The 22,738-nt window shown below is 39.8% G+C and overlaps 1 protein-coding gene across 1 annotated transcript in view; it reads left to right on the plus strand.

The window, feature by feature from the left end:
- The window catches only part of LOC135477765 (E3 ubiquitin-protein ligase ubr3-like), a 64,522-nt gene that overhangs the window by 17,394 nt on the left and 24,390 nt on the right, over window positions 1–22,738 (plus strand). Inside the window, 18 exon segments of the mRNA XM_064757967.1 lie at window positions 153–308; window positions 572–700; window positions 2,891–2,943; window positions 3,350–3,489; window positions 4,344–4,492; window positions 5,697–5,766; window positions 7,078–7,174; window positions 9,069–9,216; window positions 10,552–10,650; window positions 11,260–11,467; window positions 12,152–12,665; window positions 13,148–13,239; window positions 14,204–14,350; window positions 15,128–15,264; window positions 16,117–16,227; window positions 17,084–17,275; window positions 20,476–20,609; window positions 22,003–22,082. Of these exon segments, the coding sequence (XP_064614037.1) occupies window positions 153–308; window positions 572–700; window positions 2,891–2,943; window positions 3,350–3,489; window positions 4,344–4,492; window positions 5,697–5,766; window positions 7,078–7,174; window positions 9,069–9,216; window positions 10,552–10,650; window positions 11,260–11,467; window positions 12,152–12,665; window positions 13,148–13,239; window positions 14,204–14,350; window positions 15,128–15,264; window positions 16,117–16,227; window positions 17,084–17,275; window positions 20,476–20,609; window positions 22,003–22,082 (2,656 nt within the window).

Consider the following 22,738-nt stretch of genomic DNA (forward strand, 5'->3'; position numbering starts at 1 on the left):
ACTGAAGGATAATAAAAGTGCTATACTGGTAACATACAGTATCAGTTGGAAGATTTTAAATTGTTGCAGTATAATTGTTCTAAATACATAAATATGTAAGTTTTTCTTTCCAAATAAAGTATGTGCAGCTTAGTGTTCTCTCTCACTTACAGGCAAAGCCGTACCAGTTGACTTTCCATCTGCCACTCCATCGACATCTAGCCATTTTTCTGGTCCATGCCATTCAGTACCAGGATGTGCCCCCTGAGAGTGTTCTACCGTCTGAGAGAATGCTGAAAACCATCATGATCCATCCTCTACAGATACAGGTGAGTTCACAACCTGATGACTGTATTGCTGGCCCGTGCCATTCAGGAATAGGTGATTATCGTACCCTTTGTTTAAAACCATCATGATCCACCCTCTACAGATACAGGTGAATTCACAGGCTGAGGGTTGTATTGCTGGTCCATGCCATTCATAAGTATAAACTGGGATCTGGTGTCTTGCGTGACCTGGGATATTGAAAAGCAAAAACCTTAACGACCCGTATGAGATTTGTACATTGTACATGTTTGTATTGTTATGTCAGGTGGGGGTGACAGAGATCTACAGCGGGATGTGGGTGAGGAATGGCCTACAGATCAAAGGGCAAGCGATGACCTATGTACAGTGTCATTTCTGCTACTCCATGGTTGACGCTGACATCTACCTGCTACAGGTAAGCAATATAATCACGGTATACCTGTGGGAGAACTGCATGTAGTTTAGGGTTTGCATCAATTATGTACATTATATATCTGTCCTGAGTCATGTATATATGATCTGTTCTTAGGCAAACTGCTGAATTGTGTGAAAACTGAATGAAGAAAAAGTATTCCTCTCTGGCCCAGTTGTTTGAAAGTGTTTGAGCTAATACTGGTTTTTTTAGCCAAATTCAGCAGCCAGTGCAGTTGTCCAGCATCAGAGTGTAAAAGCATCAGTTCATATTCCTATTTAATATAGTGTTACACAATTATTTCTGGACTACAAAACTGAAGACTCAGGTTAAACTTAAATCTGGCCTTAAGTCTTAAAACAGTTTTGAACAACTGAACCCTGATACTTGAAGTGATGGTACATATAGATTGTAAAGTCTTGACCAGTAAGGTTGCATGTTCAGACCCAGCCCTGTCGGGCAGTGTCGGTTAGCATGCTAAACGGCCTGTACGGTTGGTTTTAGTGTTTGATTTAGAGCAATTCTGTTTCATACTCTGTCCACGACAATTGATTTTATGCTCCGTCAAAAGACGCCAGCTTTTCTGACATGACGTAATCAGTGTAATACAATGAATAAAATACTTTGGCCAATGAGTAACAATTTTTATTTGTCAAAGTGGAGTTTTCTCTTCATTAATATTCACATAACTAACACAGAGGCAGCGTGCTGACTACCAAGTCTCTTTTCCAACGATAACTTCAGCAATGCTTGGAGTCACGATTCCCCACAACACTACTTCAGCAATACTTGGAGTCACGATTACCCACAACACTACTTCAGCAATACTTGGAGTCACGATTGCCCACAACACTACTTCAGTAACACTTGGAGTCACGATTGCCCACAACACTACTTCAGTAATACTTGGAGTCACGATTGCCCACAACACTACTTCAGCAATACTTGGAGTCCCGATTGCCCACAACACTACTTCAGCAATACTTGGAGTCACAATTGCCCACAACACTACCTCAGCAATACTTGGAGTCATGATTGCCCACAACACTACCTCAGCAATACTTGGAGTCACGATTGCCCACAGCACTACTTCAGCAATACTTGGAGTCACGATTGCCCACAACACTACTTCAGCAATACTTGGAGTCACGATTGCCCACAACACTGCTTCAGCAATACTTGGAGTCACGATTGCCCACAACACTACTTCAGTAATACTTGGAGTCACGATTGCCCACAAATAAACTATAACTAGTCTGCACAGTAATACAAGTAGTCATGATACAGGGGTGTTGGTATGTTAAAACAGAAAGACAGAAAGATAACTGCAGTCTGCCTGATCGGCAACAGATCGGCAAACTGCCTGTATACTGGCTACATGTTTACACCATACTGCACCCAAGTATAACTATTTCATGTGAAAAAGCACTGAATATACCAAGTTTTTAAATACATTTTGTGACAAAATGATCACTTTCAGTGTTGTTTTCAGTAGTTGGTATATGTGCAGACCAACTTTCACATGACCTTCAATAATGACAAAAAATGCACGTCTGCGAGCTTTAATTCTTTTCCCGCAAAAGTCAGTAAGATTGGCAGTAAATGTACGTTTTCTAGACATTATATGCAAAATGCAACTTTTGATATATATATAAAAGAATTATTTTCAAAATTGTTGAAAACTTCCAACTTCTAATACCATGGCAGGAAAATATGCCTGTAGGCAGCATGTTTACAAAAGTGGAAACCTTTGCATTCTGACTGAGATTTTATAGCACTGCGGTACAAGTACTGATGTAAAACTGTGCCACATGAAATTTGTTTTTGACGCAAGCAGTTTATGCTAACATTTTGAGGCCTGTTTTCATCTGCTACTAAAATTTGCCCCCAAATTTTGCATTTGTAGAGGCGTATAACGGTCATGAAATATTACATTTGATTCTGAAACTTTTTTCTGATACAGATAGATGTCACCTCACCACCCAAACAAAATCTCAAAACATCTTTCTAACAAAGGATCAGGCAAAATCAATAAATTTATGATCTTGAGTGTATTTTGGGGTCACATACACTATACATCACTTTTTTTGTGTCCGCCACAGAGTGTTGTTAAGACATTACAGGAGCTTGATTTTTACATTTGAACATAAACTTTCTTGTCACCTGATTATTGTTGTTATTTTTACCTTGCAGGTGTGTGCCTCACGCCTTGATCCAGATTACTTTGTACAGACTGTATTAGACAGGTAAAACAAACTAGCCCAGTGCCACACATGTACTTCGTGCCAGCTTGACCTTTTTAGCCTGTACAATGAACATGAACAATGTAGGCTTGCTTAGGCTTAGCATGGATCACCACTGGTGTCTTCATCAATAAAATTGATTCATATGTTGGTGAGAATCATGTTGTACATACTTCAGACAAAGAAAATGCATGTGTGTAAATTATTATTAGGAACAAAGGTTGAAAAAGTGCTTTTTGACATCATTTACTGCCTCATTACTGTGACCCCTGTGACCTCAGCGTTTGTCAAGATTTCTGTACAGAATTTGCTAGTGGCGGCAGTAAAGTAAAGCGAACTAGAGAGCTACACATGGTGCTGTAAGGAGTATGATGAATTGCTGCTAATTTTGATGTTGTTGTTGGTGTAGATTCCACCTGCAGGACTGGTTGACGCTGACACCCAGTGGCGGGAAGTCTCGCTACAAGCTGAATGAGGAGCATCAGTTGTCCATGGTAGAGGGAGCTCTTTGTACACTGTGTATGCTGCAGTCCGTCAGGACAAACCTGGGTGAGTTTAAGCTTCCTGTCAAACATACCATTTTATTCTGTACATGTAGGTTTGAAGGGTGCTGATGATGACCGAGCGGTTAAGGCACTTGCCTTTCAGTTAATAGGACTTATCATGTGACTCAGCATGTGATGTGGCTTCAGTCCCGTTTATACCAGGCAGGGAATTTTCAAGATTTCCATTACTCAGTTGAACCACTTGTCTGCCACCATGTGGAAGATTCACCAGTATAACATTCAAAAGGTCAGTGGTTTACTGCACAGGTATAAATCTTATTGTGAATAGGGCGACACCAAATTACCTCCCTTGAGGTTACTCTCTCGCTTAAAAGGTGTGTAGGAGTAAGCTGTGGTGAGGTGTTCCTCCGAGAAAATTGTTAATGGCAAATTTCAGAGTTAAAGCAACATAAGCTAGTTGAAGACCTAACTTTATGACAGATTTTAATTTTGCAAGTTTATTCAGAGAGCACTTGATAAACATTTTTTTTTTTTTTAAATACAGTTGGAGGTAATTTTAAAATTCCTTTCCACATGCGGGCTGAGAGGAAGTCAGCATGTGCTGCACTGGAACTCGCAGCGACGGCATGAGTGAGAGGCTCCTGGGTCATTGACCTGCACTTACATGTATATGCTACCCACTCACCCCCAGATTTTGTAGATGGCCTGTAAGAAATCATTGAGAAGATTTCAATAAAAGAGTATTGTGAAACTGCCTCACAGACTTTATACATGAGTATCCACCCATAATAATGACCCTATTGTACATGTATATGGAGTGAAACATTCTGGAGTGTGCTAAACAACAATCAAATAAGTAAATGTGAGTGTTATGTGTTTTGTGTTCTCTGTGTATAGGGATGGATGAGAGGGAGCTGGTGAGGCTGGAGATGGCCACCTTACTTTGTGTAGGGGACAGAACTCACAGCCAGCTGTCTGACCTCATGCCAGAAAAGTCTGGGATGTCTGGGCTAGGCAAGGAACTGTTTGAACCCACGCTTAAAGAGGTAAGGCAGCTTGTATTTATTTTATTTGATTGGTGTTTTACGCCGTACTCAAGAATATTTCACTTATACGACGACGGCCAGCATTATGGTGGGTGGAAACCGGGCAGAGCCCAGGGGAAACCCACGACCATCCGCAGGTTGCTGGCAGACCTTCCCACTTACGGCCGGAGAGGAAGCCAGCATGAGCTGGACTTGAACTCACAGTGACCGCATTGGTGAGAGGCTCCTGGGTCATTACGCTGCGCTAGCGCGCTAACCGACTGAGCCACGGAGGCCCCTAAAGCAGCTTGTAGCCTGTTGATGTGTAAACAGGGAAAAAGAAACATTGTGGATGTGGTTTCTGTTCTGAAAATAATGATTATTAATTGTTTTAAATTCTGTTAAAATGGACCAGAAGAGTACTTCTGAAAATACAGTGACCTGAAATGCTGGACATTATATACTGTAATCAGAATTGAACTTTAAATACTTTCTGAGGCCCATTTTCATGAAGGGCACATACATGTAACATTACATATTAAAAATAAATACTTCACCAGTTTAGTACTCTTTGGCCCCATTTATTGCATACATGTATTTGCTTACGTGCAATGTAATACCTGTACTTTCAGTACTCTAGGGCCCCATTTCATAAAGGGCACAGTATATTGCATACATGTAATTACTTACAAGCAATCTAATACCTGTACCTTCAGTACTCTAGGGCCCCATTTCATAAAGGGCACAGTATATTGCATACATGTAATTACTTACATGCAATGTAATACCTGTACCTTCATTACTCTGGGGGCCCATTTCATAAAGGGCACATAGCATTGCCAGTATGTACCAGCATAGATAAATACTGAAGCAGTGTAGTACCTCGCAGCTACAGTGTGTATATTAGTTTATGTACATGTAATGTTAAACTTGCTCTGTGAATCAGACCAAGCTATCACTTCAAAATAGAGTGAAAGCAAAGTAGTGTTGTGTTTAGCAATAATGAAATAAATAAGTAAATGAAAATTTGAAGCCTGATGGACTTCTGTACGCATGTCTTTTCACATCGGTTTACCCTGTATAACTGTAGAATATATGTATCTATATCAAACAGTCTGGGAGATGTGTAAACCTTTAAGTTTGTAAGATGTACAAATTTTGACAAATACAGGGTATCTTTCAAATATTATAAACGATATTTTCAAGGTTAAGTTTTTATCTCCAGATTTCAACGTACAAAGCTCCCAACTTTGAGGCAGGAGGTGGTATGCAGCAGGGAACGTATGTCCCTAAAGGTAAAATACACATGTCCCTCATTAACATGTCAAGGTAAACGTGTACAGAAGCATGTGAAATGGTTCAGATTAAGGCAAGAGAATGCAGTGACCTTGGTCAAGGCTTCATCGATGTATGCTTAGTTCCTTTTTTCATTGAAGTGTGACAGGAGCTGGGTGTACCATATGTTAGTACTAAATCTGCATTCGCATAGTGAAATTTGCCCCATTTTTACCCCCCCCCCCCCAAAAAAAAAAAAAAAAAAACAAAAGCTAACTTTTTTTCGTACTTTAACGTGTTAGGACTCACCCTGAAGTGTCGTCATCTTAAAAAAAAATTAAAAGAACTCATCCTAAAGTTCGGCCATGTTTCAAAAAACTGAAAACGACTTATGCTAAAGTTCGGCCATGTTACAAAAAACTGAAAACGACTTATCCTAAAGTTCGGCCATGTTACAAAAAACTGAAAACGACTTATCCTAAAGTCCGGCCATGTTAGAAAAACTGAAAATGATACATTTCATGCATACTTTATCAAGGATATTTTGTGTTGGACACTAGTACTCAAACACCTGTGTAAATTATCTATGGGCTGTTCACATTCAAATTTTCAAATCAATATTGTTAAACTTCATAAATGAAAGACCCTAAACTTGGCAAGCTAGGTAATTTTCTTGTGTGCTGCTCAGCAAAATGAAGGGAAATAAAGCAGTAGCCAGTCAGCACAGCCACAGAACAAGTTCTGGCTCATCCAGTGCTAAATAAAAACAAAACGAGTTTTCCGTGACTCCAGCGTCAGTAGTGACAATGTTGATAGACATTAAAACCGGACAGTATTGTTACTAAACATTGTAATATTATGGAAGAATAAACCATAACAGTTTGTGATGTATATAGGACATGCAGTGTATTGTTTTTGGTTGAAAAGAAAAAAAAGCCATGCCCTCTTGCCTTCATCATGGACCCAAAATATTGATTTTATGAATGTGAATGTAGTCCTGCCCTGCTTGCTGATATTACTGAATGTACTGTGAATCTTCAACCTTTTGGACCTCTGAAAGTAGCTTTTTCAGTGGAATTTATATATGTAATTATCATGAAAGTGACACCTAAAACTAATATGTTTGTGTCTGCGAGATACACTAAGCTTAATTAAACAGTGCAGATTATTTTTCTACACCCCATAGGTCTCTCAGAATGTTTCAAAATATTGGTCGTAGTGGTGGTTGAGAAGGTAAAGAATTAGGCTATCTTAAATGTGATAATGTAAATTAGTACACATACCTAATCAGATTTTAACATAGGGAACATGATTTTGATTATGATTTGCAGATTATCTCTGGAAATCTGACTTCGACCCACTCCATGTGTTTCTGCGATCTGTCCACAGGAAAGACTTCCAGTCTGCCATGGACAGATACACTGACTAGTGAGTGACTTGTTTCCATCTACTTTATTATTGAATATCCGTGTAGACATTATTCAATTTATTTATTTATTTGATTGGTTTTTTTTTACACCGTACTCAAGAATATTTCACTTATACGACGGCGGCCAGCATTATGGTGGGAGGAAACCAGGCAGAGCCCAGGGGAAACAATCCACAGGTTGCTTCCCACATACAGCCGGAAAGGAAGCCAACATGAGCTGGACTTGAACTCACAGCAACTGGGCATTATTCAACATTAGCTGTGCCATGATGTTGTTGCTTGTGACAGAGGTGGGCATTTTAACATGGTCAGGTATTCACATTAAAACCCACTTATGATGTCAAACTATTGTTACATTACTCTTAAGGAATGGCTTGATTGGCACAGGTGCCACGCAGTAACAAATCTGTGTCGTTTAGCATGCAGACCTAACGGCAGAAATGTTTTTTAGCCATGTAAACACACAGTTGTTAACAGGGCGGGTTTTAACGCCTCCTTTAGGGACTCTGCTTCGTTAATTTTAGGGATTGGAGTGTTACTCAGACACTACCCTGTACGTAATTTATTTATTTATTTATTTATTTGATTGGTGTTTTACACCGTACTCAAGAATATTTCACTTATACGACGACGGCCAGCATTATGGTGGGTGGAAACTGGGCAAAGCCTGGGGGAAACCCACGACCATCCGCAGGTTGCTGTCAGACCTTCCCACGTACGGACAAAGAGGAACCCAGCATTGGCGAGAGGCTCCTGGGTCATTACGCTTCGCTAGCACGATATGTAATTAACATTATCCATAATAAATGACTATGTTTTTTGAAATGATTAGTATTTATTAAGTAATGAGGTGAATTAAGTATTTAAAGTTTTAATTTTCAATGCTGTATATAGCCTTCCATGTTTAAATGGCGCACGACACAGAATTTTTTTTTTTTGTTTAATATTTAATAACTTAATATTGAAGGTCTGGGAAGAAAGTGTGCAGCCTTTTTGTCTGTCTATGAATACATTCTGTACCGTATTTTGGAGGGACTCCGTGAGTGAAAGTGATCAATTGCCAGCACGGCGCAATGACTCAGGAGCCTCCCAACAATGAGGCTGCTGTGCATTCAAGTCTTGCTCATGCTGACTTCCTCTCCGCTCATAGGTTGCCCCCATGCTCTGCCCGGTTTCCTCCCACTATGATGCTGGCCACCATCACATAAGTGAAATATTCTTGAGCACAGCTTACCACTCAAACAAAGTGAAGTTTCTGTGAAGTTTGATTCATTTTATGTCAGATAAAAACATAAGTCAGCATCAAAAGTATCATTTTAATGCCGTTGTGTACTGTTGAAAGTGTATTTTTACATAACAAACTTTAGTTGTAATTCACTGCTGTTTTAAAAAAAGGTAAAATATTCTTGTACAGCATAAAACACCAATTAAATAATTAAATTTGGTGTAGTACACTATTTTTGTAAATGAAATCTGTGGTATTGTATGTTAGCTCATGTACCCACATTTATCTCGCATCAGACAAAATGTTCTGCTTTTCATTGGACAGAATTGGTCCCTCAGGGATGTTTATATTCCCGTATCCTGCAGCCGATATCATATATGTCTTTTGGCTAGGTTATCTCCCTTTGTTGGCTGGTGAAAACAATTGTCACATGCCTGAAGCGATTCACCAACGCATCCGTCTTCTGAATTGATGGGTGTTTTGTTGAATAGATTTATTACATGGTTACTCAACGACAGGATATGGAATGATATGCCGTCAGTAACCTTTGTACATATGAGATGAGACACCAGCCAAGCCCAGTGTGAAGATTACTCACACCATGTATATCCATATCCTATCACTGAGTAACCGTGTATTAATACGATGTGACTGATTATGGTTTTCAGTTTACGTCAGCATGACCTGTACAAAGGCAAGAGTTCACCCTGGCCGCCTTTCCGAATGCCTGGCCCTATCCTGAGCCAGTATGCGGGCCTGCGAAGATTCCTTCACTGTAAAACTCTACACGGTTTCATATTCACCGTCTTACTCAAGGTACAGTATGAGACAAACTATTAGGAGCCTTGGAGATAAATGGCAGATTGTCACTGCCACACTGATGTGTCTAGGTACATTGGCTGGTGGCTCAAAATAGTTGAAGGCAAGGAAACACTACTGTGAAACATATGTCAAATATATGTCAAATATATGTCGCAAAATAGTTTGATTTATTTTTTTCAGATTTTTTGTTCAACCAAGTTAAACTGCATTTGAACCTTTGGATTTTAAGCTGGCCTTTTTAGACCGTATGGTGACGTTAAGGGGTCTGAGGGTAGTTTGGACAGTCTTAGGTTTTTAAGACCACCACTGAAATGGTGTGCTACTTTTGCGTCATACTTGGTAGAGTTCACTAGTGACTTGCGGGATATCAGTAATGTACTGTGTACAATCCAGTTTCCTCTGGCCATAAAACGGGCCACCCCAGTGTATAAGGCCATAACAGTTTCTGTCTATTTTGGCTTGTCTGTACAAAGCACAAGAGTTTATGTCATACCTCAGACATTGGCATCAATAACTGTCATAGATAAAACAGTGTGAAAGGTAAATTTTATTTGTTTTATTTATTTGATTTAATGTTTTGTGCCACACTCAAGAATATTTCACTTATATGACGGCTGCTGGCATTATGTTGGGAGGAAACCCACAAAAAATCCACAGGTTGTTGGCAGACCTTCCCATGTTCAGCCGGGTAGGGAGATGTAAATTTTAAGAGTGGCATCTTAAGCACTACATGAATTTATTTATTTATTTGATTAGTGTTTTCTGCCTTACTCAAGAATATTATGCATTTTGGTGGGAGGAAACCAGGCAGAGTCCACGAGAAACCCACAACCATCCGCAGGTTGCTGGGAGACCTTCCTACTTATGGCCCTGGAGGAAGCCAGCATGAGCTGGACTTGAACTCACAGCGACCGCATTGTTGGAGGCTCCTGGGTCATGAATTGAGCCTAAGTTTTGCATATATGTACATGCACTTAACATGAGGGGGATGTTACGTCGTTTGTGATGTGCACATGTTAATTATCCTAAATTACATATTCAAGACAGTCTCTTTTTGTGTGTTAGAATCCTTGTCAAGGTAGCTGTTTAAGTATTGATTCTTGTTTCTCGTACAGGCCACCTTTCGGGTGCCAAATTTATTGTAGAGTATACATATATACATGTATGACCTGGGTATAGCCATAATTGCCATTAAGATAGAGATTTCAGGAGGAAAAAGAAAAAGTTTTCTACAGGAAACAATTTTTGATGTGGTAATTACAAGCTTTGATCTCTTATCAGTTTCTTGTTTTTGAAACCATGTAGAAATCACTCCTCTTTTATTTGCAGGCCCTGAAAGAGCCAACCTGTACAGAGAGTATCCTGTATTTCTGTATTTACCTGCTGGAGTTAGCAGTCACACTTCCTCCTGTAGATGCCACAAAACGGGTGAGTGGGCCTACTGTCTTCCCTCTCCTAGCTGCTACCCTTCAGTACAATGGTGAGACCTCCATGGCAGATAGGTTAGTGTGCTAGCAAAGCACAGTGATTCCAAAGCCTCGCACTAATGCGATCACTGCAAGGTCAAGTCCAGGTTTTGCTGGCTTCCTCTTTGGCCTTGTGTGGGAAAGTTTGCCAGCAACCTGGATTTCCTCTATGCTCCATGCTCCATGCTCAGTTTCGTTCCTTCATAATGCTGGCTGCAACAATCAAATAAATAAGTAAATTTAATACAATATTCAGATAAATGAATAAACAAACTCATATACATGTACCTGTCATCTGCTTGAAAGTGAACATTTTGTAAAGAATTAAAAAGGCTTCCATCTGTGTATTTTTTTTTTTATATGATTGGTGTTTTATGCCATACTCAAGAATATTTCACTTTTATGACAGCGGTCAGCATTATGGTGGGAGGAAACCGGGCAGGGCCCATGGAAAACCCACAACTATCCGCAGGTTCCTGGCAGATCTTCCCACTTACTCCATCATTATAAAACATGTGTGCTAATCTTATTTCTGAAAAGAAAATCTGCCTTTCTTTCTCCATGCTCTTAGACTACCACTGTACCAGACCAGGTCCATGACTGCCAGTATATAGAATGGTTCCCCTCCAACTCCATCAGTTATAATGTCAGACACGTTGTCAAGGAAGTCTTGGTAGCCACACCCACAGCCGACGCAGAGGGCTCCACCTCGGCAACCGTTGACATGGAAACGTCGAGTCTTGAGGAAATGTTTCACTTGACTCCCAGTGTGATCTCAAGTAAGTTTGTCATGTGCATTAGCAGAGATGTACATGAACAGTGATGTGCATTAACAGTTGCCCTAATTTGGAAAATTTGCCATGGCACTTAAAATGCTGACCTAATTTTTTTGAGAAGGGAGGTGGGGGAGGGGAAGGGGCAACAGTTTAACTTCTGACAAACTACTAATTGTGATTGATGCTAACTTATTGCCCAGATAATTTTTTAGTGAGTGGTTTTTAGGGCGTTCACTTAATCGTGTTCGGTATCCTCTTTCACTGCTGATATGTTTAATATCAACACAACAGCATACAACAGTTTGGTTGAACTGGCGAGAAAAATGCTGACCTAAAACACATGGCATGCTACATATATTCGACAGCTTTTGGTAAATGCCGTTTTTATTTATTTTATATTGTCCAATCCCCTGTTTGGTTTGAACAACACACTGTACTCTCTTGGCTGTATCAATAGTGCAATGAATGCACACCACACGCAGTCCATGGAGCACTGTTATAGGAAGGCAAACTATACCACTTGACATCCTGTCATTCTTGTAAGGTTTTCTTAGTTTTCTGTCTTTTATTTTTGGAAATGTTGGTAGGAGGCGAGTGGGGAGGTGGGGGTCTGAAGGTGAGTATTGCGGGCATGTAGATTCTGGTTTCTTACTTATTTCGAAAACTGTTGTCTTATAAATTTTGCAGGTAGTGCTGGCCCTCTGACCTCTGCATACACAGGTGTCATGCCTTCAATATCCCCAGCAATGGCGCCCCTGATAGTGGCGCCCCCTGGTAGTGGCAGTCTGCATTTGGCCACACTAAAACAGCCAGAGCCTATAAAATATGAGAGTAAAGGAGTGTCAACAGACTCGCTGGAGAGCAACCTCACCCCTGTGACTATAAATGAGAGCATCGTCTCTCTTCTGATGAAACTTCATGCCAAGTTCTCGGAGAAGAAGTGCTTGTATGTCCCTGGGAAGCAACAGAAGAAACGCAACGTTGGTGACACAGCGGGAAGTGCGACGGACAGGGGTGCCCCCTCAGAGGGGCACAGTCGGGTCGGTGACGCCGCATATTTTATAGAGTGTGTGTTGGATAAGATAGGAGGACTAAGCACGGAATGTAATAAACACTTGGAGGAAGTGTATACAAAGATGTGTCCTAAGGCAGAGGCCAGTAAACCTGCAACTGGGAAGAGTCCAACAGACCCTGAAGAAAAGTGAGTACGGTTACTGCAAGGGCCACTTCAGGCAAGGCTATAGTCTGAAAATCTAATTGTATCAACAGTTGTCTATAGCTCGCCAGTAGAGGCATAGCTGATGTCATACCGCAAGTATCAGCATAAACGTTGAATAACATGTAGAGCAAGGTAGTAAAATGTTGGAGGCTATATCTTAAGAAGTACTGCATGTACTGAGCTGAGGTTTTACATACCTATACAGCACATCTAAGTTATTTTCCATCAATGGTCAGAAATGGAATCTACTGTGAACTTACTGACTGAGGCTACTTCACTGATTACAGAGGTCTTAGGAAAACTAGTTTAAAGTGATTTCCCTCCCACACCCATGTTCTCACACAAAAAAAAAGAAAAAGAAAAAAAATATTTCTTGATCCTTAAAATATTAAGAAATTTTAAGAGATTAGAACTATATGGCTAATGTATAGTTGATATGTTGCAAGTCTGATGTTCATGTTTAGGAGGCGGAAAGCCCGGCAGCGCCAGCAGAAGTTAATGGAGCAGTTTGCATCCAAACAGAAAGCGTTTATGGAACAAAACATGGACACTGAGGGTGAGATATTTTGTTTTTTGTTACCGTGACTCCACAAAGGGAATCTTAATTCTACTTGAGGTTTATGTTACTTGACTAGAAGAAGGCACCTACCATCAAATAGACGAATGAACCAATCTTCAATCCTTGTATGCTTTGTGAAATGGGTTAAGGCACAAGAAAAAACCTAAATGGCAGGCATATATAGGAATAGATCTAAATTTTGATCCAGCAGCTTGGAAGCCTGTTGTAGATATATGTCTCTGTAGTGCTTGTAAACCAGCTGAGATTTACAGATACAGAAAACAAAGAATTGCACTTGATATATAATCTATACAGCCAATGTCTAATATTGTTGGCTTGTTTTCTTTCAAAATAAAGGTGAAAACAAGGTGTAGCAAATGAGTTACGAATCAGCTATACACCTCAGCTATACTTTAGTCCAGCTATACCTCAGATATCATAGCTGTATACCTTAAATTTAAAATTGGACATGCAAGTCTCATTTAGAAAGATGACCTTCAAACAAAGAAATTGTTCATGTGTAATAAAAAGTATCTTGTCAGGAATTTGTCTCCAGAATGAATAATATTAAAAGCCGGAAAAAAATGTTTGCCAAAGTATTAGTCATTGACTTTTGATTCAGTCTATCTGGAACATGTATACTTTTCTCTGTGTTAAAAGGCAGCAAATAATTCAACCCTAGTTATTTTGGAAGATCGGTGAAAGACCTAAATGGACACAACAATTTTGTACATCAACTTTTAATCTGAGATTCTTCCTTCAGCTGTAGTAAGGCACCATGATAGAGATGTGCTGTTAGAGCACTTAGATAGTTCACGCAGGTTTTCTCAACGTGCATGGTTTTGCTTACTTTGAACTGCGATATCGTGGTTATGCAACAAACTGCTCTAATGTTAGCTTTTCTCTTAAGCTTAGCGGTGAACATGTACATGCAAAAGCTAGGTATTGTGTTGTATTTTAGCAGACTTGAGCGAAGATGCAGCAGACAGTAGTTCCCAGGAGCCCAAGTACGAGGAGAAGACGTATGACTGTGTAATCTGTAACCAGAGCTCGCCTTCCACAAATGAGCGTCCAATGGGATTAGTCGTCTTACTTCAGGCCACAAGTAGTATGTTTTTATTGGTCAGATCTTTTCTAACACCTCTGAGACAAAATACAACCTGTTTGCGAGCAAAGCAAATATTTCGTACCATTCTTTAGGGGGACCTTTGATTGAGGTCACAGAAGGCAGTCTTTAACATTTTTTATAAGTTATGGGTTTACCGTCATACCAATGTGGTATTCGTCACCTTGTTTCAAAAAACAGTCTTCTGTAAATACTGGGTTACCCAATGCATCGGGCAGAAAAAAAGGCTTGCTGGTGAGCTGAGCTTGGTCATATTACCATTCAGCATTCCATGATGTTGCACAAACTGTTTGAACAACTTTACCAAACAACTCTGAAGTTTGAGGGAAACACTGACATGAGAGAGAAAATACAACAGACCTTGTATGGGTATGTTGAGGTTCTAAAGGGGTTACCCATCTATATGAAAACACAGATCTTGTCACTAGGCCCTATACATACAAGCTCTGTGACATGAAGTGAAAGTTATGGGATATAAAGAAAATACATGCCAAAAAAAAGCTTGTTTTCATATTTTTTTAATAACTCCTCTATTTTATGCAAATTTTCCATTAGTGGTTGGGAATATTCAGAAATGACTAGGAACAACTGTCACCATTGATCGCTGGGGCCTTCAATAGGAAAGCTGAGTTGTACTTTTATATGTTATGCCACAGCCTAAATTCCATTTATTAAGAAGACAAAACACGAGTGTTTTTCATGTTTCCCTTAAGCATTGTAGCCTTGCCCTTGAGAGTTATCTCTCTTTGTATTGAACAGTTTTGGGTCACCGCCTGCAGTTACCACAGCCCAAGACGCTGCCTGTAGGGGAGGGAAGGAGAACAGCCCCTCGCCACACGCATTGCTCTGAGGTGTTTAACAACAGGCTCGACAAGATGCTGGAGCACTTTGAAGAGGTACATGTTTTAAAAGAAATGACAACAGATAATATATGCTGTTATTTAGGAAGTGGAGTGAAAACAAATCAGGGGGCTGTTTTAAAAAAAAAACGTTTTTTTTACTACGTCAGTTTCTCAAAGCATGCCTTAAATTTTTCAGTGGTCGTAACTTTCACTTTTATCAGCGACCTAGTTCTGGAAAAGAACTGGAACTCTTCAATGAAAACAGGTAAAAAATGTACACACACTGACATAGAGTTTTTCTTCTAAAACTCCCATTGGAAAACTTATCAATCCATGTATTGACATTTGGCCTGTTGTTGTCTTTTCATCTAAGATGCAGCCACATTACCTTCGTCATCTACATTGTTCACATCAAAATGATGGAAAAAGCTTTTTATAACAGCTCCTCGCTTCCATTGTTCATGGAAGACCCTATGTCTTGCACCAGTATGGTGTGCATATCTGTACCTAGGTGTCAAAACGGGCATTTGCATACAAAACGTCAACCATAATGGATGCTGTGGAGATAAACCACAAGTATATGTTGCACGCTCAGAGTGGTAGTTTTTACTTACGACAAAAATGCATTGTGTTAACGGAATAAAAGTTGTAAACTCAATAGGATATGCAAAACATGTTCCCGAATGTACCTGACTTAACTGTTCCCTGGAAAGCCCCAAGAATCTGTTCTTCATTTGTATACAACCAGAATGGACATTGCTGGTCAGTGATTGCCAAAGCAATTACCTGATCGACATTTAAGCCAAAGAACTGAGAAAGTTGGAAATTAAGACTCATGCAAAGGGAAAAAGTATTCAGTTTTCAGTGATGTTGGAAATTGTCATCACTGATTGTTCTCTTTTCTAGGCTCACTGTCAGATGTCCGTGAACATCGGCTGGGAGGGAGGGGTACACGTTCAAAGCTGTGGACATTACCTACATCTAGACTGTCACAGTTCTTATGTGGAGTCTCTTAAGGTAAGTGCTGGCAGATCATGGCTTGTGTTTTAATGGCTGTTTAAGACAAACAAGGTGTTAGTGCATTCTCTGGCTCCTACCAGGGAATCAAACGGGTCTGTTTGGCAGGTAATAAATGATCAACACGACTGGCTGTTCAGATGAGAATTTGTTTGTCCATACATCATCTTTGGTTCTCAATTGCCATTGGCTAATTTAAGAGAAGTGTTTCAATGTGGACATTTACTTATCAGAGCTGTAAGCCACAACTCTATGGAGGGTATGAATCACCTCATGTTTGTAAATAATTGCAACCTTTCCAAGATGGAGCAGTTGTACTGATGTCATTTTCTTTGTGATAGTAATAATATCCCAGTAGTTTTCATTTTAAATTACCTAATAATCGTAGGGCCCGTCTTAAAAATCAAAGGGTCCTCCATGGCCAAGGCGGTTAGCCTGCCAGAACGGCACCATGACCCAGGGCTCACCAATGCGGTTGCTGCGAATTCAAGTCCAGCTCCTGCTGCCTTCCTCTCCAGCCATACTTGGGAAGGTCTGCAGCAACCTGCAGATGATAGTGGGTTTCCCCTGGACTTAACCCAGCTTCCTCACACCATTATACTGGTTGCCGTCGTATATGTGAAATGCTCCAGTACCAATCAAAATACTAACCTAATAAATAAATATTTAAAAATCAGTTTCTGCATTGTGAAAATTGCTTCTGCATTGTGGAAATTTTAGTCAGATGCAAAAGCCTTTTTCATATAATGAAGTGTATACTTAATTTTACCAGAGTGTCTCATTTGTTTTTTCATCAAAATAACGGTTGTTTTGTAGATCGGACAGAATTTCAAATGAACTATTGTTGTTGTTGTAGTCTCAACACTTTTCACAGAACCTAAATGTGGCCAAGGGAGAGTACGGCTGTCCTCTGTGTCGACAACTAGCAAATTCTGTCATCTCAATTGTGCCACAAGAACTCAGCTCATTGGTCAGACCTGTGTCACATGACCCTCATCAAATGGTCCTTGACCTGGGACACTTGATGGCAAAACGACCCATCACACCTGTAAGTATCGCCTTTCCGGGATGATTGAGTGTAGCAAATTCTTGACAGCTACACATGGTTTGACCTTGAGGTAGTGTGCACACACCTGTATGTGAATGTTTGACGGGTTTAGGTGAGACAAGGTGGGGTTCAGACAGAACAAACAGGGCTAAAAGGTGTGATTTTGTGATAATAGATATGAAAGGGCACCACTGAGCTGAAAGGCCTTGTAGTACAAGATGTACAACAACTGCTGTAATTTTTCAACCTTGTTTGCAAGGTGTTTATTCAAGAATATCGTGAAGGCATTATTCTGTGAAGACTGATAAAATTCTACTTTTTGTGAAGCCCTGAACTTGGCAAATCCAACCAGTATATTTCTGTTTCCAAAATCAAATTATAAGTGTGCATAAATGGCTCTGAAAGCTGCTCTTTCATATGCAGAAAAGGTTGAGGAATTGGGGTACTGTAAAATTGTGTGTAAGCCACGTCAGTTTGAAGAAAAAAACAACAGAAGCCCATACCTTGTCCTGCGTGAACTCTGAAGACTCCCAGGGCTAGTTGTTCAAAAGTGAATTAGGACTTAGGGGGTGGGGGGTGGGGTGGGTGTGGGTTGGTGTTGGTAACAATAGTACAGACATAAGTCCTCACCAAAGTGTAATTTGGTTGATATTAGAAAATGAGTGAGTTATTAGAGTATAAGTCAGGTTCAACTTTTAGTTTACAACAGCTGGCCCTGGAATGCCAATTCAGCTTAGAAATTATTCTCTTCATTGTCAACTGGGAACAAGTTGTTGTTGAGAAGTTAAGACGCTTCTCCTTCAGTGACAGTGTGGGTTCAATCCCTGCCATGGACAAGGTATTTGTGGTTTCTCCAGCTACATATGACATACCTTGGACAAGGTACTGTGAAGTACTTAATTTTCGTGTGGAACAAATTTTCGCGGATTTCATGGTCAATAACTTACCATGAAAAATAATTGCAGCCAAAATAATATCCAATATTAAATCATATACTGCAGGTAGTAGTAATAATGAAGTGAAACGGGCCAGCAGGGAAGGAAAATTATGGTTTAAATATATACAAACGCTGGTGCTAAGGTGTGGCGGGTATAAAACAATGTGAGAGTTTTTTTTGTCTTTAGTTTGATCAATGTTCGCTGTGCCCGTAAAGTGAAACAAAAGTAAATACCAGCCTGTGGTGGTTTCAAATGAATGTCGCTCTGATACATGCAACGCTATGGCTGCTTGACAGCTACGGCATTGTTTGCGGTTTCTGATCTGCTACAGAGGACGATTAAAACTGAAAACAATGGAAAACTTTCTGTGTTGCTTGATAAAGAAGGAGTGACTGGTGCGGATAATGGTGAATTCATATGTTTTATGTTGAACTGCTCAAAAAGTGACAGTTCACTTTGCCAGGTGTTTAAAAGTGCTGATCAATGATTCGAAAAGAAGAGACACCTGTTTGAGTACTGCTCACGGTAGGTGCGAAGGTAATCTTCTCACGTAGTGATAATCCATCCCCAATGTTTTAATCTCTGATCCATATGATGAGGATTAGTGAGACAGCAGGAAACAAAGGAGGATTAAAGCCACCCATCATGATACCTGCTTGACGTGCTTGAAATTTCAGCCATGTTATATCTTGGAAAATTTTAAGATTTTTAGATCTGATGTTCAGTATTCTCTTAAATATGGGAAAATTAATTCCTGCGAGCATATTTTTGGAAAAATCTGCGAAAATAAATTCCAGTGAATATTAAGTACTATTTGTGGATTCTCCCACTACATGTATGACATACCTGGGACAAGGTATTTGTGGACTCTCCCACTACGTGCATTACATACCTGGGACAAGGTATTTGTGGACTCTCCCACTACATGCATGACATACCTTGGACAAGGTATTTGTGGACTCTCCCACTACATGCATGACATACCTTGGACAAGGTATTTGTGGACTCTCCCACTACGTGCATGACATACCTGGGACAAGGTATTTGTGGACTCTCCCGCTACATGCATGACATACCTGGGACAAGGTATTTGTGGACTCTCCCACTACATGCATGACATACTTGGGACAAGGTATTTGTGGAATCTCCCACTACATGCATGACATACCTGGGACAAGGTATTTGTGGACTCTCCCACTATATGCATGACATACCTGGGACAAGGTATTTGTGGACTCTCCCACTACGTGCATGACATACCTTGGACAAGGTATTTGTGGACTCGCCCACTACATGCATGACATACCTGGGACAAGGTATTTGTGGACTCTCCCACTGCATGCATGACATACCTTGGACAAGGTATTTGTGGACTCTCCGACTACATGCATGACATACCTTGGACAAGGTATTTGTGGACTCTCCCACAACATGCATGACATACCTTGGACAAGGTATTTGTGGACTCTCTCACTACATGCATGACATACCTTGGACAAGGTATTTGTGGACTCTCCCACTACATGTATGACATACCTTGGTGACAGTGAGCAGTCGACAGCATTTAACTCTTGTATTGCTGTGTTTATTACTGACTTGTCCCCAAAAATTCCCCAAGAGTTCGCGAATATATTTGTACCCCACATGACCATTGTTGTCCAATGAAAGCGGAGTATTTTTGTCTGATGCAGGATAATACTACATGCATGCAATTGTTGGGTTTTTCTCAAAATCTGAAAACTAATTTCTGAACCTGTTGCCAGTCAAAGATGTCGACTTACGAATATCAGAGAATAATGGTAGGGCCTGGAGCAAAAAAGTTACTGTAAATTTCTTTTCAAACTTTTGTGAAATGGCTTCTGGAGTCCCCAACTCCTTACATGTACAAATTTAGTTGACCGCCATTATATCAGAAGTAATACTAAGTGTATGGTCCTGGACCAAAAGAGACTTTGCGCTGTCTTCCCTACATAGACAAGCTCCAAGTGGCTTAGTCCATATCACCAAGTTATCTCCCCTTTGTAAAGAAAACCCAGATGGCTTAGCCTATATCACGAAGTTATCTCCGCTTTATAAACAAAACCCAGATAGCTTAGTCAATATCACAAAGTTATCTCCCCTTTTTAGACAAAATCCAAAGTCCACTTGGTGATAAATCTGTCTTGGTCCTCAGGGCCATAACTCAATATTGTTAAAACAATATTGAGAAGTTTGTGAAATATGGGGAAAAAAATACTATGTTCTTTGTGTTACACCTGACAGGGTTCATCCAGGCTGACAAAGTCGATGGGTAGCATGATGGAAGACCTGACAAACACCACGTACTCTATCTTCAAAACTTACACCAAGTCACCCACTTCAGAGAGTGTCTTATTGTTTGTCTGCTCTGTGGCAAGGTAAGGCAGCTTCAGGTGGAAAGAGTAAAACATTGACTATGTTCCTAAATACGATAAATGACCTAAAATTTCGTCCATGACTGAAGTTGTTCATTTTGCCTGATTTTGAGATTTCTGTTGAACTGGTGCTTGTGGTTTTCTTGCTGGAAGTAACATATAAGATGATGTCCTTCTGGAAAAATGTCAGAACCAAAGGTTATGTTTTCTGATATTTATTTGTCTCTTAAAATGTACTTTATAGGGCAAAATTTGAAGTCCTTCACCATATTCTTTTGGGATTAATTTCATAACTGGTGTTAATCAATTTTCCTGTTTATTTTCCTATTTTTTATATAAATCATGTCTGCTCTCTTTGGTCATAGTAAGGGAACCTGATTTCTGAGAAATATTGTATATAAACTGATTCGGCAAGGTACATCTTTAGTTCTAGGTAAATGTTTTTATATGAAATCTTTTATATCCAGCTCTCACTGATTTGACTGCGACTAAGTCAAATCGAATAAGTCGAATAAGCCTGAATGTTGTCAATTTAAAACTAGATTTTTGACTACAGTGTTAAATTGTGAACGAATGAATCAGTCTTCTGTCATTAGAGAACCTTGTTCCTGTGTTAAAGAGAAGAACATATAAATTGTCTGAGGACCTTCTAAATTGTTGAGTATGATGTGAAACCCCAAGCCTACATACATGCATAAAGACCTAAGTTGTTGAGCATGATGTGAAACCCCAAGACTGCATACATACATATAGACCTTCTAAGTTGTTGAGTACGATGTGAAACCCCAAGACTGCATACATACATATAGACCTTCTAAGTTGTTGAGTATGACCTGAAACCCCAAGACTGCATACATACATATAGACTTTCTAAGTTGTTGAGTACGATGTGAAACCCCAAGACTGCATACATACATACATACATACATACATACATACATACATACATATAGACCTTCTACGTTGTTGAGTATGATGTGAAACCCCAAGACTGCATACATACATACATACATACATACATATAGACCTTCTAAGTTGTTGAGTACGATGTGAAACCCACGACTGCATACATACATACATACATACATACATATAGACCTTCTAAGTTGTTGAGTACGATGTGAAACCCACGACTGCATACATACATACATACATACATACATACATATAGACCTTCTAAGTTGTTGAGTATGACCTGAAACCCTAAGCCTGAGTATACATGATGAAAGAAAAATGAAAAAAACAGTGAAGACATAATGAAGTATGTAGACTCTTACGTGTACATGTAGCTACTCTCCCAAGGGCCATCAGAATAAATGAATTGAAAGTGGAATCTGCTGACACCTTGCCTAAAAACGAATGATTAATAAGTGGCTTTATGACATCCTTTTCCCAGGACAAATCTCGAGCTGGAACTGTTGGTAAGGGGAGGTAACTTGATGCTGTCATCCTCGGTTTCCAGGAAAGCCAGTTTTTGTAAGTACAAAATGTTGGCGACTTGGTAGTTGTCTCTGTCTTTGCACGTATTTACAATAACTAGCGTAATGATCGTTGAAAAGATTTGATGAGAAACTGTTTTACTGTCTCTAAGCCACTTTTGGTGATCCGGGGAATGGACATTTTCATATCTAAACACAGCATGTAAAATACAGTGTTGGTTCAGACGATTTATCAAGTCATCACTCCCTGTAGCTTACATGGGTATGCAATTTTTTGGACACTGGATACTGAACTTCCTTGAGGCTTCAGCAATATACCAAACAAATATGAAGGCCATCCAAAGAACTTTTGTGGAGAATATTGAATGACAGGCAAAACCCTGCATAATCTAACCAACATCCCTCTCTCTCTCATGACGTCTCTGTTATTAGGGTGCAGGTACTAATCTGCCTGCTGTGTTATGTTATGAAGTGATGCACATTATATGTTTGTTAGCTACTGACAGGATTGATGCCCTATGACATATATAACCCAGAAACTTGGTGTGGGTGATGCTTGATGTTAACACATCAACATAATTTTATGATTTTCATTCAGTATTCAATGATAACCAAGCTTCCTAGTGCTAAGAATTTACAAAATCTGAACATTTTCTTCTGTGTACCCATGTGTGCAACAACAAGGGTGTGGAA

The sequence above is a fragment of the Liolophura sinensis genome, chromosome 11, assembly GCF_032854445.1.
Source record: "Liolophura sinensis isolate JHLJ2023 chromosome 11, CUHK_Ljap_v2, whole genome shotgun sequence".
NCBI lineage: Eukaryota > Metazoa > Mollusca > Polyplacophora > Chitonida > Chitonidae > Liolophura > Liolophura sinensis.